This window comes from Calonectris borealis, chromosome 12 (genome assembly GCF_964195595.1).
Source record: "Calonectris borealis chromosome 12, bCalBor7.hap1.2, whole genome shotgun sequence".
NCBI classification, from domain to species: domain Eukaryota; kingdom Metazoa; phylum Chordata; class Aves; order Procellariiformes; family Procellariidae; genus Calonectris; species Calonectris borealis.
Window position 1 is genome coordinate 19,676,425 of NC_134323.1, and position 16,375 is coordinate 19,692,799.

Consider the following 16,375-nt stretch of genomic DNA (forward strand, 5'->3'; position numbering starts at 1 on the left):
TATGTAGCTCTGCCTAAGTTAGCATTCATGTAACTTCAAAAAATAATGGAGTTTACATGCAAAGAAACAGTGTGACATTCGAGTACCAACAGGAGATTAGGAAATGTTACATTTATCTTTTTTTTTTTTTCCCCCCCCCTTCTCTAGACAAAGTTGATATTTGAAATAGGCTTTTTTCGAAACCGCATGTTCTTGTATTCTGTGCTTGGGTCATTTTTGGGACAGCTGGCTGTTATATACGTCCCTCCGTTACAAAAGATCTTCCAGACAGAGAATTTAGGAGTGCTAGGTAAGTTGCAAAATAAATAACGTGTTTTTTTCTTTAAAGCTACTTTAAAAAGCAGATGCGATTGCCAGATTTTTACATGATAGCTCCCAACAGATTGCTGGTAGGGGAAATCAATCAACAGCTCCTATACCTATATACATACACATAGCTATACACAAATAGTAGTAGTAATATTTAATGATATTATCCCAGTCTAGGTTTTGAATTTTTATTTACTGCACATAAATGGAGACATGCCAAGATTTTCCACGAGCTCTGTATGATGACATTTCTCTACATAAATCTATCTAGGATCATTATGCCGTCACTCCGCTTTGAAAAAGCAGGGTGAGTGTTTCCCAGCTGAAATGCAATGTGTATTGTACCGTTTGAATTAGTCTAGGCAAACTCTACCACACCACATCGTATTGCATCTACATGAGGCGTGTTGTTAGAAGCAGGGTTCAACCATCCCAAATGAGATGGTTAATGTAGAGGTTTCCACCCATCAATTGGACTATACCAACTATGGGTCTTCCTTGTCTACCACAGTAATTTCTCTAATTCTACAGCTGGCAAAAGCATAGCTAGGCCATACATCTCTGGAGTTACACCAGCACAAATATCCACTGCAGGGAGGCCCTTAACTGGGGATTCCTGCCCAAAATCCAGCTGTTCACTGCGTTCATCTCCGCTCTGTTTCCTCTCGGCAGACCTGCTGTTTCTCACCGGACTGGCTTCCTCAGTTTTCATTGTGTCCGAGTTTGTCAAACTCTGTGAAAAACGCTGCTGCCAGCCGAAGCACACAAAGGGATGCCATAACTGATGCAAACTTCCTCTAAAAATATACTTGGAACGGAGCTGTGATGCTGGATGCACCAAATGCACCATTTTCTGATGCTGCACATCCTTTCTGAAGATAGTCAAGTGAATCTGTACTGACAGTCCTTCCTACTCCAGAGTCTGTTCCTTCCACACGCTCTACCTGAGCTGTCTATAGAAACTTCCGGAGCGGCTCCTGTTTTAAACCAAGATCAGGTATATTTTTATAACATTGATCTATAGGTCAAGAATGCTGTGACAGTCCCAGAAAAAATAATGCAGTTTCACACCTGTACAGAAAAATCTATTGTGCATAAACTGAAATTTTATTTATTTAAATCAAAATGATTTTTATTAATAAAATCTACACTTTAAAATGTTACAGATAAGTAACAAGACTCTTGATTTAGACCCGTCCTTTTATATTAAATTAGAAGAATGGAAAAGAGCTGCCTTCACTAACACTTCTTTTCCTATAGTCATCTATAGTGTTTCTAGATTCCCAGATATCTAGCCTTGATTCAAAAAAACTGTAAAGGGAACTGTGGGGAGAAGTCAAACAAAGAGTAGAGAGCTGAAGTGCCAACCCTCAGCTGTCAGCTTTTGCCGAAGACTGCAGTGATTTTTTTGTACCTACATGACTAACAGGAGCAAAGCAGAAGGCGGATCTGATCTGATGCACAGTAGTGGATGGATTTAATGGGGAAGGGACTCACTTGCACAAGTGCACGAGACTAAAGATGACTCACATACATAGCAGGGATGTTAAGCTTTGCAGTTGGATCAAGAGTTGCACAAAAGCGATTGAGACATTAGATTAGATCATAGCTAAGCCCACTGGTGACAAAAGCTTCCAGGACATTTTTAGATGCATGAACACGAAGCACAGATTGCTTAATCATTAGGTTCAGCAAAAAAAAAGTTGAGTCTCTTCCAAGCCAATCTTTTACATTTAAAGAAAAATTTTGAATAATCCCATCTGCTGGTTGGATCAGTAGTTTCCTAGTAAATAATGCTTCGCTGATACATTTGGTAAAAGTGCCATAGTTTTCTTCTTGCCCCAGCTTAACACCTTCACTTCAAAGTGAAGATGAAGAGTCTCAAATACAAACTTGTCATAAGACACAATTTCAGAGGTCAAAATGCTATGCTGATCTTCACAAGACAATGTTTAAACAGGATTACATTTTGGATTCATAGCCTAGAAAGAACCAGCTATACTGATACTTTAAATTCAAAGAAAACTTGGCCACTGAGATATTTTTGGTGAACAGTAGCTTTGTGCAATTCACCCTCCCCAGATATAGTCTGAAAAGGTGTCTGCTCACTATTTTTTTAAAAATCCTTGCAAATGGTTTCAGTCCTCAAAGAAAAGTCTCTGCCTTGTAATGAAAGGAAAAGAAAGTCTAGTTGTTTATTTTATGTGTAACTACAGAAATTCAACTATGTCTCATTCCTTTATGTCATCCACTTCAAGTATTTAGTACGCTTAGTCAGTGCTTAAGTGAAGGATACCTCTGAGACTTATGGTGGGAGAACATTAAAACAAAAGCCAGCATCACCACACTTACAGAGAGCATCATGTACTTACTTACTGTCTATATAGCACTCCCTACTTTGTATAATTTAAAATTCTTATTAAAAATATATAGAGAAGAAAATGATACAAAAATATCAGTGTAATTGTTTTAATGCTTACATTTTTTCTATGTGTTACAAACTTGTCTGGTTTATTTAAGCAAATACAAGATAAAAGGGCATTACCTCAGGCCTTTCACAGCATACTCTATACTGGACCAAATAGCATATATGCCCCAATCATTAGTTCAGGTAGCATACAAAATGCACAGTCAAGTTCTAGGATGTCTGGCTGGAGTGATTTCTTCATGCTCTCCTTTCAAGGCTAAATTCATATTGTTTAATAACATTTTTAAAAATGGGATCTACATTAAGGCACAAGCGCAGATTATTCAGGATACTCAAATCTGTCTCCCTACGAAAAACATCGTGTTTATAAAAAAAAAAAAGGACGACATACAAGAAAATGCTAAGGGAAAGAATTTGAAGGAAGGCCACATGATCAGGAATCGCAGTAATTTTATAGACTGTTACAGCACATTTTTTGCTCTAAGCTGCGTGAAAGACTAACTCATGCTGGGACAAAGGGGACTTGATACAGTCCTCCTTAGGAGGAGGAAGACTGACAATCATACATACTAATAACCAAACACAATTTGCTGAGTTAGAAATGACAGTCTCTGACAGAAATTAGGGTTATTTTTGACAAGTTAATTCCACATAGAATTAGCAAGGTGAAACTAATAATTACTGATAGATGTGAACGGATTCAAGTAGAAAAAGCCCTGAGTATAAGAGACCTGACAAAACTGGAGCTGACTGGTGAACAGCCAACAAAACAGAGCAAAACCCCCAACCCACTAGTTAGATTTCACATTTTTCCATAATACAGTAATGATTAATTGTGTAGAAATAGTGTATACAGCAGTCTTCTGTAAACATGTTACAGACATAACCCTGATTTCTTTTTTTCACAAGGTATCTGCAGACACTATTCCCAATTAACTGTGGATGCTTCTTACTTAATCCTGTTCACAGCCTGATCTTTTACTCGTCTCAAGTGAGGCTACTAAAGAAGGTACCTTCCCTAGAGAATTTCTGCTGGAGGTATGGCCCATTCTTAGGATAAATATGGCTGAATGACTCCCAATGGCTCTGTTCTGTTAAAAAGCAATAGGCAAATTCCTGCGGAAACCTCTTAAGTAAAATGCACTAAGGTGTAGTGTAGTATTATAAAACTGGATACTGTATACTTAGCATTCTGTACATCTTATAGCCCTTATAGAGTCACTTGCTGAAAATCTGACTTAGAAAACATGAAACTTATGCTTTAACTGGAGCAATGCAAATCAATAGCATCCTTCATATGGAATCACATGGACTATTCTATGTTTATCAATGTTCGACATCATTAAAATTTGCTGACTAATTTCATTGCATGCAAATAAATATGTGCAGTCGAGGTATAAGAGCCTTAATCAGTGTCTTGTACAGTCTTTATATAAATACATACCAATTCTCCAGGTCAGTAAGCCGTACTGTCAGTAACTTGGTCTTTTGTTTTTAATTCTGTATGCAGACAGGATCTATCAGGAATGCTAGCAAATTCATATTCAGCTAGAACTTAGAGATGTCTAAAGATTAAGTACGTAGCTAATTTTTCTGTCCTCCCCAAACAAAACCCTTCAGGCAGGATAGTGTATTGGACCTAAATATCATATAAATACAAGGCTTAAGCTTCATCCCAGATAATTAGGTAAATGTAAGGAAAAAAAAAAAGAGGAAAAAATATCCTGTCCAAGGAACATTAACACTCAGGAGCAAAAAAAAAGAAGGTTCTTCATGTTACTGTGATTCTTTCAGTTATCATCATCATCGTCATCCTCTTCAATGGGTTCTCGTAGACCTTCGCTCTGACGACTTTTTCCAGCCATTTCTAATAAGGCCTGAGCCTCAGGATCTATATCCAGGATACTCTTCTTACCTTTTGTCTTCAAAACAAAATAAAATATAGTCAATTTAAAATGTCATTATGAACGAATCAATATCAGGCTACAAGAGAGGGACATACTCAAAATTCCACAAGTAATCCGGTTTGCAAGCTTGTCACAATGAAGCATATACAATTTCCAAGTAAGACATTTAAGATTCACTGGGAAACATCAAATGATTTTTATTGCTGCAGTTAGACAAAATAGTCATAAATTTTTCCTAAGATGATAGTGAACTATTTCAAGTTCATTCAGGTTACAAGCCAGCCAAAACATCCTGGTTAACCTGACCTCAGTTTGAAGTGCAGACGTGAACTTTTTATAAAGAACAGATTCAAGTACAATTCAACATTTTTTGTAAACAATTTGTTCTGTTTCTATTTAGAGCTATATGTCCTCTGAACAGACAGAGCACATTAATTTAGTATGAAAAGAAATAAAAATTTAAAAAAAAAAAAAAGCCAACACCAAAATATGCAGACCAGACAGCTTAATAAGAGAATAAATTACAGGGATAGAAACTGGAAAGAGGTCTCCTACTCATTCCCAGAAATAAACCAGGTGCAGAAACACTAGCATAAATCTATTGACATAAATTTACTGTAAAACTATAGTAAATTTAAAGTTACTCATGAAGAAATCTTTTGGGTTCTCTTCCTGAACTATAGATTAGGCTTTACTTGTGAGCTTCCAGTGCTTGCTTTCTGTTTTACAAATACTGGGTTTTAATAAACCCCTCCAAGGAGGTTCTTTCTGGAGACCATTCCTCAATATCAGAAAGGCCTTTTGAAATTCAGAATCAAGTTCGGCTCTTCTGACTATATCATTTCATTGCTCCTGATGTTATTTCTTTTTGGTACCCTCAATAATTCCACTACTGTTTTGCCATTTATTTGCTACAAAATATATGGCATCACAGGGCCAGTTAAAGAAAACATTATTCATTTCATTACAATGGAGAGACAGTGTTTAATCAGAAAACCGCAACTGCAAGTTTTGCATTTGCACCTCCTGTTCCAATCAGGACACAATTTCACAGGTTTCAATTTTGTTCACCTACCCCTGCACTTTCAGGGAGGTCTCCCACTGCCCAAACTTCCATGGCGTCCAGTGTAAAATCCTCTTTAGCTGACAGCTGGGGACTGTTGTAGGTGGTACATCGAGGTTTGGCTTTACTATGTCCCTTCCCATAGTCACTGTCTATCCAGAGTCCGAAGTAACCATGTTGTCCACCCATACCCTGTGAACCAAAGCAGCACACTGAACACTTGCTGCACATGTAAAACAGACTGGGCAAGTTACGAAACCTAAAGCATAAATTGCTGGTTTCAGTATTTGTGCCACACTTCTAAGGGTAGGTCAAAAAGGGTATTCTGAGTGAACACGGGCTTCTGTACCAAAATCCAGTATTCCTGAAGACAAACAAGAACTTATCTGAGTGATACTGTCCTCTCTCTACGCTTTACAGAATACCAGTATCTGCAAGCACTTCAGTTGCATCTTGTGCCAGAAACTTAGCTGATTGGCTTTTGTTTATTGATCAACAGTTTAAACAGGGTGAAAGTGGTCGGTTTTGCTGCCTCTTTTCCATTTAGAAAAGTATCTACAGAAACAAATAATGTAATTTGATGTTGTTTGCTTTCTTTGGAGCAAATTTACTCCAGACTGCTGCAATTCCCAAAGTTATGGACACATAATGCCACAAAACTGTAAGGTACTTTTCAAAATAGGCAATGTGTTGTAGCTCTGTCGAAACTCCTCTGCATCTGGGGAGCTCATTCGTGGACTTGAGTAAAAGGAGCTTCTGCCGCTGTAATTACACAACAGCGGCAGCCTATATGCAACTCTTGCACTCTAATTCTGTTGGGCTTTCCCAGCCTTCCCTAATTTAAAAAGCAGTTAGTGTGGCAGTGAGAACAGCCAGCGGAAGGATCCTCAATTACACAGATCAGCTAGCTTGTGCTGCTTCAATGATGTGGACACATGCAGTCAATTCTTCCAGACAACAGGGAGGACTGCTACGAGGGCTTCTGTGATAACCAAACTTGGCAAAAGGATTTCTTCCCAGAACCTCCATAAATCTAACCTACATAAAGTCCACCTACTTGGGTCAACACAAATAAATTCCATCTTAGCTGATGCAGTACTTCAATATACATATCAACTGTAAAGAAAAGTATAGGCTCTATCAGTACTGTAAGCAGTTCTCCATCGTTATCCATGATTTACACTTTACACTGATGCTTTAATGCAAAAAAAGAAAATAATCCTACTAAAAGTGTGGCACAAATAGCACAGAGAAGGGATGAAAACTCCTCAGAGAATAACAAGTGAAATAAATCTGCTCACAGTAACAGAAGCAAAAAGCACGAAACAATTCTGAACATCAGCCATGAACCCAATTTCCAAATTGTCAATTCTTAATACTTACAAGTCCATTTGGCATTGTTTGTTGGCCATGGTTCAAATACATGTAGTGGTCATTATATCCTGTGTACGTGTATACAGCAAGAGAGGGGAAAACAGAAAATAGAAAGCATCTGTTGTCACCTGTAAACAGAAAAGCATCTGAGGTCAGACAACTGGCCAAGCAATAACTTGACTACAAATAGGGTAGAAAAAAAATATTGAAGTGCAGCTGAATAAATCAAAGACAGCAGCTGCCATCTCAGAAAGCCAATACCTATCTCTCATCAAGATCTAGGCCTATTGTTTATTCTCAGTTAACTCTGTGCAGGGTCACAGAAATCAATGTGATTATACGGCTGTGACCAAGGGCAGAGTCAGAGGCATGACTAGTATGTTACATTACTATGTAAGGGTACACCTATCATGGGCTTGCATTGTATCATCCAAAACAGGCCAACCACTAGACTTGTACAAACTGATATGAGTACAGACACCCTTGGTTCTGACTATACAGATATACAGATCAGTTTAGGGTCAATGATTTAGAGTACAATTTTCATTATGCCCAGTTTGGTATTCAGAGGGACCTGTGGTGTGATTGTCTAGTACCCTACATGTGTGATTCTATCAGGAAAAAATACAAGGAAAGGGTTGTGTAATCAGTGTAACATAACATTATATTAACTGTCTGAAGTGGTAATTATCAAATACTAATTAAGTATAGGAATTGAGTTTTTAATGTAGCAAAAGTGAGGATTCCCAGCAGGATATATTATCCAGAGTCCATAATTTTTTTTTTCAGAAAGCCATCACAAAAGTTCTTTCCAAAGAGTTACAAAAAACCCCTCTCTTCTCCCCAGAGGTTTCAAGGGAACAAAAAGTTTAGCTTGTCCAAAGGACCCTTTTGCTGCTGGATTTTAAAAGGGAAACAAAGACAGACAGTAGCACGCAAATGGCAACAGGAGGCTTAACCTGGCGTTTGACTCAGCTGTTCTGAGATGGAAGATTGCCATCTGCTGGGCATGTTATTTAAACTCTAATTCATCATTTATGCTGTATTTCCTTCATTTTCATTTCATTTTCAACCTATGCAGCTACAGGGGTTGATAGATTTCACTGAAAAGCGAACTTGTTCCATGATCAGTAAGTTCTGCAATTTTAGAAGTCTTATCAAATAACAGACTATAAACATTAATCAGTAATATGCCTGACTGGGTACAAAGCAGGAATAACTTAGCATATATTTTATATTTTTCAAAAACGAGTGTTATTTTTGCCACAGGAAAATACACTTGGAAGTATATGAAATACTGCGTGTCATGAAAGTAAAATGACAGTATCCATTCAGTGGATAGGATTCTTGTACCTGTACAGAATAGGCAATGTTTACCAGAGCCATGAGATACTAGAAAAAGAAAAGTGAGTTTTACCTTGAAACTGTGGCTTCACCTCCCAGGAGTGAGATGCAAACCCACCAAAGATATAACCATCTAAGTCCTTTAAGATCACTATGCAAGGACCTTTGTTCACTATATGCCCACATAACTGTGAAAAGCTTTCTCCATGAAGCCTAGAAGAAAATAAAAGCTGCCACTTGTGCTGTAGCTCTGCAGGCAGATGGGAGTTGATGTATATGATGGATGGGATGTCAAAGAGACTGACAAGTCCTCTTCCTTTGATGCCTTTGCAGCCTGGAACCAGGTTGACTATGTCTTTGGTTTGGTCTGGGAGAGAATGCAGAACATGGAGACCTTGCCTGATAACAACGCTGAGGAAAACTGAGATCTGTGGAACTCGGTACACCCAATCCTCAATGACACTTTGATCAAAATTTGTCTCCATCAGCTGAGGACCCACAGGTTTTGTCCCATCTAAATAATAAGACACACAGGAACAGTAGTAAGCCTCCCAGTCTGTACCTTCCCTCCGGAAAATAATCAGTTGATTTTTAAGTGTAAACACAATATTCCATTATTTTAATGGACATGTAACCATGAAAGGAGCCAGAGACAGTAAAGTGTCAACTACATTAAGGAGATGCATCCACAGAACTGAGAAACATCTGCCGGCGACATCCATTGGTTGGGCCGTCATGACTAAGAAACATGGACTCCTGCTTACAACATATGAGATGTTCTTTGCAAGACAGCAAAATCTATTATTACAACAGTGCAAAGGTAAACCTATGCCTTGCAAAAGGACGTACAGTCATAAATACACGCACATGCATCTAAATGCCTGTCACCTGCAAGTCAGGTATTTGTAAAACAGACATGTTCCATGACAAATAGTTTTGCACATCCATGTAAACTGGGACTTCAAACCAAAGCTCTCCTGAATTTAGGAGAGAAAGATGGTAAGGTAAAATAAATAAAATTCCCAATTCATTTGCAAAGCACTAGGTTTGAAAGACTGGTCTCACCATTTAAATTCAAAGGGAAGAATTCTTGTGAGATCAGTGATTACGTGAGCTCTGTGCTATTCTGGGATACACTACATCAGTGCTACTTACCTGCAAGCTTCAATTCTGACAGCAGCTGAGAAGCCAGAGCCTTTACTCCACTTGCAGAATCCCTAGTATTCTCCAAATTCCAACCTTTCAGTTCCTTCCTGTAGCTCAGTACATGGACTACAGACATGATCAGATCCTCTGTGAACTTAAAAGGTTAAAGTATCACCATTTTGGCATTTCTTAAATAAAATTGCTAAGAGCTTCAGAAGACTTTCTGAAAATAAAGTCAAGTAGTACTGATGCTGTAATCCCAATGGCAGAAACACGTCTTCGCATGACAAGTCAGAAATAACAGAAATGCTATTTCAGTGTCATAAGTCTTGAAAAGTATCCTTTTTCAAGACATTTTGTAAATGCTACTTCACAAAGCATCTCCATAAAATACGGCATGAAAGAGGGAGGGGAGTCCAAATTTTACAGTGGGAGGAGCTGCTAGTGAATTACTGTTTTGTGAGATCCCACTCTTTCACCTTGCAACCTACGCATTTAATTCACACATCTATCCTGCAACTAAAGCTCTAGAAAGCATTAAGCTCAGTTCCCAGAAGCACCAGTCACACCACAACCCTTGCTGGCTTTTAAATACAGCCAGTCTCTGCACCCTTCAGAGTGAGCATGTGAACCATCAGACAAATCAGTCAGCGCGCTCCCCAAAATCCAGATCCTGGTTCTCAAAGTAGGCAAGTCAGCATGGAAAAGCCCACAGCTGAAATGCTCATCCTATATAACCTGGTTTGCCATAACCCTGTTGTCCCAGATCAACAAGTCAGTGGTAAAGAGATTAAAAAAATACAAAAGTCAGGAATCCCTGTTCTGAATCTTGTGCTCTAAAGATTACTTGCAAATTACCTTCCCAACTCTGTTCTCTTACTGTCCCCCCAACACATACTTAACTGCCTGTTTACCTCTTGGATTTGTTTGCCCTTCACAGGCCCTTCTGTCTTGGAGATCATTCTCATTATTATGGTAATCTTCTCATCTGCATTCCCTTTTAAGAGGTTTGACATAAAAATTACAAACTGCTCCTTCGCAATCTGTTCACTCAGCCCAGATGATTTCCCAGTCAGGTCAATACTTTTCATTCCGTTGCATAACCGAACAGTCATTTGCTCTGGTAATGGCTCCCGCATATATGCCTACAATGAGAAAAAGAGCAAACAACATGTTTTAAAAATGAAGAATAACTAATATATTCCAGCTAATCTGTGCTGAGATATATCGCTATGAATGAAGGATTGCAATACCAAGTATCTACTATCAGCAGCAAACTTTTGTCAAAGGACTGGCTTTCCAAGAGAAAAAAAATCTCTATTTTTATAGCATCTCCTTTCCAATTCAATTTAGTGATTTAAGTTGATACTGTTTTTCTACAAATGCCATGGAGTTAAAAAAAAAAACCCACTGTAAAGTGTTAACAGGATATTAGCAAAGGATTTCTATATGATAACTCTGTTGTAACTGTTTACATCTCTGCCAATCCAACATTTAAAATTGTGTTTTAACCCTGCTTTTGATAGTGGACCTCACAGATATTTAAAAACAAAGAGAGAGTAAAGTTTTTCCATATCTCAGTTTTGGCCTCAAGACAATGCAGGCAATGTGTTTAACCCTATATGCACATGTAGAAACAATTCCAAGAAGTTTCCCTCTGCATAGCAACATCTAATTTGAGCATGGAACACAACTGACATCACCTGATTTTATAAGGCATCCCTGATGTTAAGACAGTCGAAATCAAAACTTATTCATCTAAATTGCATGAATGGCCCTTTGAATTGAAATCTGAGTCATATACATCATCATACACCACAACACTGTGCGAAAGATCTGACTCTGGATTCAAGAAACTTTCACAGTGTTAAAGATAATTACACCGTTTAAAAATAAATCATCTAAAATACATCCATACACTAGGACATGATTACACAGTGTCTTCACCGCTCAAAGCTTTGTGCATAACGTGCTGAACCTCTGACTTGACTTTTATATACAGGGGTGTAGCCCAGTGGGGACTATGCTGAAATCAATGGAGCTCCACCTGAGTAAAAGCACTCCAGCTCTATTCAGTGGAGCTGCTATTACCAATCTATTGCTGGCTCAATACCACTCCTATTAAAGCCACCAGGGCCATTCTTATTTGATGTTAATGGCTGTTGCTGTGCACATAGGGCGAGATCCAATATGCCAAGCTCTACCCTGCTTTTGTTGACGTCAATGGTAGAATTCCCATTGATTTCCATAGAAGCAGAATTAGCGGCCACAGCCTTGCACATTAGAGTGCTTCATATTGAGAAAGGGAGGGTCACAGGGGGTACAGCTGTCTTTAAGAGGCTTTCTAAAAGTACTACATGAGCCTGAAGCGAGACAAGCAGCAGGGAACATAATTAAAAACACTATACTCAAGGGCTTTTTACTTTACATTGCAATATTACCCACCTACACCCTACCCTTTCCCATCCACCACTAACTTTGTTGCACTGTTTTGTTGTGCTTATAGCTATTCCAATGAGTAGACCTGGGATGCAAAAAAGCAGGACTGTAAAAAGGTAATTTTTAATAAACATCTAGCAAACTCACACCTCTGACAGTTTAGAATCCTTGTCTTAAATGGCTTCAACAAAGTATCTAGAGATACCTGCTCTACCTGCTTTCCAAGCTATGCAGTGCAGCCTGCTCTGGTCCAAAAGTCGTGTAGTTTCCTTCTAGTAAAGCATTGAGCCCAAGCAGAATACACATGCTTGGGGCCCCGTCAATGTTACCAGACTGTTTCTAGATCAAATCTGTCACATACTAATCTAGCTCAGGCATGAGCATAGACACCTACGAGGCAGGCATGCCATTGCAATAGTTCCTGCACTAAGAAATTAGGCACCTACAGGCAGTCTTTCAAAAGATTTTAATTTAAGTTGGCAAACAAAAAGGCAGGAAGGGAAAAGACAAATGTTCATCAAATGTCACATTGATCTAGGGGCAAAGCTAGAAAGAGAACTTCTTCCAGGTCCCAACCAAATAACAGACACCAAGGACCAGGTTCTTTGACATACTAGGGCTCAAAAGCTGGGCAGCAGAAACACTGTTTCCAAACTGGTGATAGTTCCAGCCAGGCTGGAGGAAGGCTAAAGCTGGTCTGTATGCAGATGCATTGCTAAATACCTTAAAATAACCTGCTGCTTTCATCGAGCTTTAATTTGATTCCATCAACTGTGTAACATATATAAAAATGCACTTTTAATACTACCTTCATTTGGCCACTTGGTTCCTGCCTAACTGAAGTTATCAAGTATTGCAACGAATCATTTTCCTCTTCTTTCTTGATTGGAAAATGAATGCAAAGTTAATCAGAAAGCATGATGTACGTTAATTAGCTAAAACAGCTTAATCAAGCAAAATTGAATTCTCTCCTTTTAATGCAAGTGAAAAGATTAGAGACAGTGATGCAACTCAGGGAGAAAGATATTAACCAAATAGAAACTGACTTTGTGGCAGCTTCTCAAGAAAATCTGTAAATAATCACATACTATAGACTCTAGGGGGAAGAATATTTTTCCCATTTTTCAGGTTTCTGTAAAAATATTTTCATACATCCCAACTTACTTCAGAATCAGGAAAGCTGCAAATTGACCCAACAGAGCAATTTAAGAGATAAATACAAACCTGAAAGTCACTACTCATGTTAAACTGTAAGAAAAAGTTGATGTTTTGGGGCAGGATGGATATTTAAGTATTAAACTGAGATGAGCAATCCTTAAAAAGTAACTATTGCCACGTCTTTAGTTTCTTTCTAGAATTATGTTCAATGCACTACATCCCAGATTTATCAGGAATAATAGATTTCTTGCCTGTAGTGCTGCCAGAGTCACAGTTTTCTTTGTAGCTTTGCCACTTTTTGCTCCAGCTGAGCCTCTCGATCCTGATAAGGTATCAAATACTCCATCAATGTCAGACTGCTCCTCGGGAAGAAATCTGGAAAGGTGATTCTGATAGGCATTGCTTTCTGCATTTCCCATATTTTCAACCTGAAGCAAAGGAAAAGGAATATAAAAAAACCAGCAAACACAGAAAGGTATCACAATGGCCATGAAAGACATATCAAACAGACTAACACACCAGTGCAAGTTTTACAAGAAGAGCAAATTACTAGCCTTCTAGGAAACTATTAAAACTACAGTTTAGTCTCTGTATTCACTGAGACTTAATTGAAGAACATCTGTGAACACTAACCGTACTTCTATAAATGACAATCTGCCAGCTCTTTGCTAAAACCACCCTGTCTACCAATCCAAACTTCATTCAAGTCCTATCAAATGGAAAAACCAATATGATTTAATGATTAAATTAGCTTGTACAAAGTGACCACGAGTCTTGTCAGCTGGAATACATCAGTAACATGAAGGGAATAGCCTGATTATGGATTATTCATGACAGATTATGCTACATCTTTCTGATGCATTAATGGACTGAAGCTAAGTCTGCCAATAATATGTGGCACTAAAACACCATCACCATAAAGTCTCTGAAGATGACATGAGAACGTTTTTTCTAAGGACGCAATACAAGAAACACAGTAACAAAAACATTTAGGAAGATGACTCAAGACCCATCAAAAACACACAGCTTCATATGAAGTCAAGAAATTGTTGAGAGCTGGTAGCCACAGAATTAAGTGGTGGTGAGGGGGCTGGTTTGAGGTTGGTTTGTCTAATGGTACAACTATGATTTCTCTCACTGTCTCAGGATTCACCTGCATTACGGAGATCAATTTTTTAGTGTTGTCTGGGCCACATGCTCTGCCCTTCTCCCTGGAGCAGCATGGCATGGATCTAACAGTGCCACAGTAGGGCCTGAAATCCCAAATTCCACCATGACCACAATGACAGTCACCACTGCAAAGGGCCTTCCCATCTATCTGGGGTAGACACGCTCCTGGGGTGACAATATAAAAATGATGAGAAGCAGAATAAAACATCCTTTCGTGGTTTTCTTTCCACAAATTCCACGTCCTTTCTGGCACCTCAGTTTTGGTTCGGGATTCCCAGTGCCACGGAAATCTCTTTTTGCAGACAAGCCTGTCGCACAGCCCTTCAGCGGCCTCAGAAGGACTCTTTGTTTAGCCTAATCCAATCTTTCTGTCGTTAACTGATGCTGACTTTGATAAACGACGGTACATAAGAGGCTGGGTTGGGCTTCTTTACCTTCACTGAACAGCACAGGCCCAAAAGCCTTGTTTGCCTGTGAGGAAGATGTCGATCGTAAACACCAAAGGGTTGATGGAACCGACTGCAACCTGGAAGACAAACATTTGTTAATTTAAGCAGTGAACCGCTGCAGAAGGGGGGTCCTTGACCCCTTTCCCTCAGCCCGGGGAAGCACAAGCCGGGGAGGTTCCCGCCGTGACAGGGCCGTGCTCGGCAGCAGCCCGGCAGCGGGGCCGCGGCCCGGCGCTGACACACCGCTCTCCCCGCACCGGCGCGAAGGCGGGATCGGCGCAGGGCCGGGCAAAAGGCTCCGCGGTTTGCCGTTTTTCCCGTTTATTTCCCGGTATGCTTAGTCCATCCCTCCCCACCCGGTTGGCAGCAGCCCTGGCGTTCCCCCCCGCGCCATCCCGGCGATGGGCGTGAGGCGAGAGACCCCTGCTCCGGGGCGGGGCGGCACAGCGGGCCCACCTCTCTGCTTACCGCCAGGGCACCCCCGGCCCCTCTCCGGCCCCTCTCCGCCCCCCTGGATCGGCCCCTGGACTTTTACACACGCCCCGGCAGACGGGGCCGGCGCCCTCCGGCGCCTGCAGGCCGCCCGGCTGAGGCGGAGCGCGGCGGGGGCGGGCGCTGGGCGGCGGCGGGGAGGGACCGGCGCCGTTGGCCCCGCGACGCGAAAGGGAGAGGCGGGCGGTGGCGGAGCCCCGCTGTGGAAAGCGGTGAGGCGGCGGCCTGCGAGCTGAGGAGCCGAGCGGGGCCGCGGCGGCGCTACTCCCTGAAGGGGCCCTTCTCCCTGAGGGGGCCCTCCTCCCTGAGGAGGCCCTTTGCCTTGAGGGGGCCCTTCTCCCTGAGGTCCCCTGGCCCTAAAACGTGGTTCAAAAATAAGGTGAAAACAGTTGTAGCAGGGGCAGACCGACAACCCCAGGCGGCCCCTGTCAGAGAGCTAAAGTGCCTGGGTGCCCGGTGCTGAAGCGGTTTTATAAAGTCCCAGAAGGGTCTGTGAGAGAAGGCGTTGCTGGCCATGATCTGTGCTGGAAACAGCTCTTGGCTTTTGGGAAGGAAAAAGATGTGTGTGCGTGTGTGTAATACATATACACACATACATGTCGTTTTCAAGGTATACAGTCAGGCTCTGGGGAATTTCCATGGCAATAGGAAGAGAAAACACAAAAACTGCTCAATGAATAGGTAAACTTCTGTCTCGTAGCTAGCAAACTCACGCCAGTCTGCAGGCAGAGAAGTAAAAAGGCTGTACAAGGGCTGAGGGACAAATGCAAGGTTACAGGGACAGCGCTTAGGGATCAGCCATGCCTTCAGTCAGAGACGTGAATACTTATGAGAAAAATTATAGCCTCAGTGCAAAACTGGTCCCAGAACTCGATTTTTTCACATCAGCAACTTTCCATCTCAGTTACGTTACTTCAGCAGCACTCCCCTTGTACTTTCGGCCACAGGGTTTGGTTCCTGTAATACATCAAGGCCTTTGCCTTCACAGCAGCGACACCTCGTTTGTCCATGGTTCGTCTAACTCTGGTTGGTTTGTTTGCAGCCAGACAGAGCTCAGAATGAAGCCTCCGTCCAGCCAGGGGGAAGACGTGCAGGT

General features: G+C 40.8%; 2 protein-coding genes across 10 annotated transcripts in view; one reads left to right on the forward strand and one right to left on the reverse strand.

Annotated features, from left to right (window-relative positions):
- Nucleotides 1–1,094, forward strand: part of ATP2C2 (ATPase secretory pathway Ca2+ transporting 2) — a 27,517-nt gene extending 26,423 nt beyond the window's left edge. Inside the window, exons 26-27 of the mRNA XM_075161501.1 lie at nucleotides 148–289; nucleotides 982–1,094. Coding sequence (XP_075017602.1) covers nucleotides 148–289; nucleotides 982–1,094 — 255 coding nt within the window. The remainder of the gene's footprint in view (nucleotides 1–147; nucleotides 290–981) is intronic.
- Nucleotides 1–15,398, reverse strand: part of MEAK7 (MTOR associated protein MEAK7) — a 16,495-nt gene extending 1,097 nt beyond the window's left edge. Inside the window, exons 1-9 of one of the 9 annotated variants that reach the window (XM_075161507.1) lie at nucleotides 15,244–15,398; nucleotides 14,773–14,864; nucleotides 13,420–13,596; nucleotides 10,486–10,716; nucleotides 9,581–9,725; nucleotides 8,499–8,939; nucleotides 7,091–7,209; nucleotides 5,720–5,899; nucleotides 2,763–4,659 (exon numbers count right to left, since the gene is read on the reverse strand). In XM_075161507.1, coding sequence (XP_075017608.1) covers nucleotides 4,528–4,659; nucleotides 5,720–5,899; nucleotides 7,091–7,209; nucleotides 8,499–8,939; nucleotides 9,581–9,725; nucleotides 10,486–10,716; nucleotides 13,420–13,587 — 1,416 coding nt within the window. In that variant the 5' untranslated portion in view covers nucleotides 13,588–13,596; nucleotides 14,773–14,864; nucleotides 15,244–15,398 and the 3' untranslated portion in view covers nucleotides 2,763–4,527. Of the gene's footprint in view, nucleotides 1–2,762; nucleotides 4,660–5,719; nucleotides 5,900–7,090; nucleotides 7,210–8,498; nucleotides 8,940–9,580; nucleotides 9,726–10,485; nucleotides 10,717–13,419; nucleotides 13,597–14,321; nucleotides 14,865–15,243 lie in introns of those variants that run through there. The other 8 variants (XM_075161506.1, XM_075161505.1, XM_075161508.1 and 5 more) reach the window with 8 other exon arrangements.
- Nucleotides 15,399–16,375: the final 977 nt, after the last annotated feature.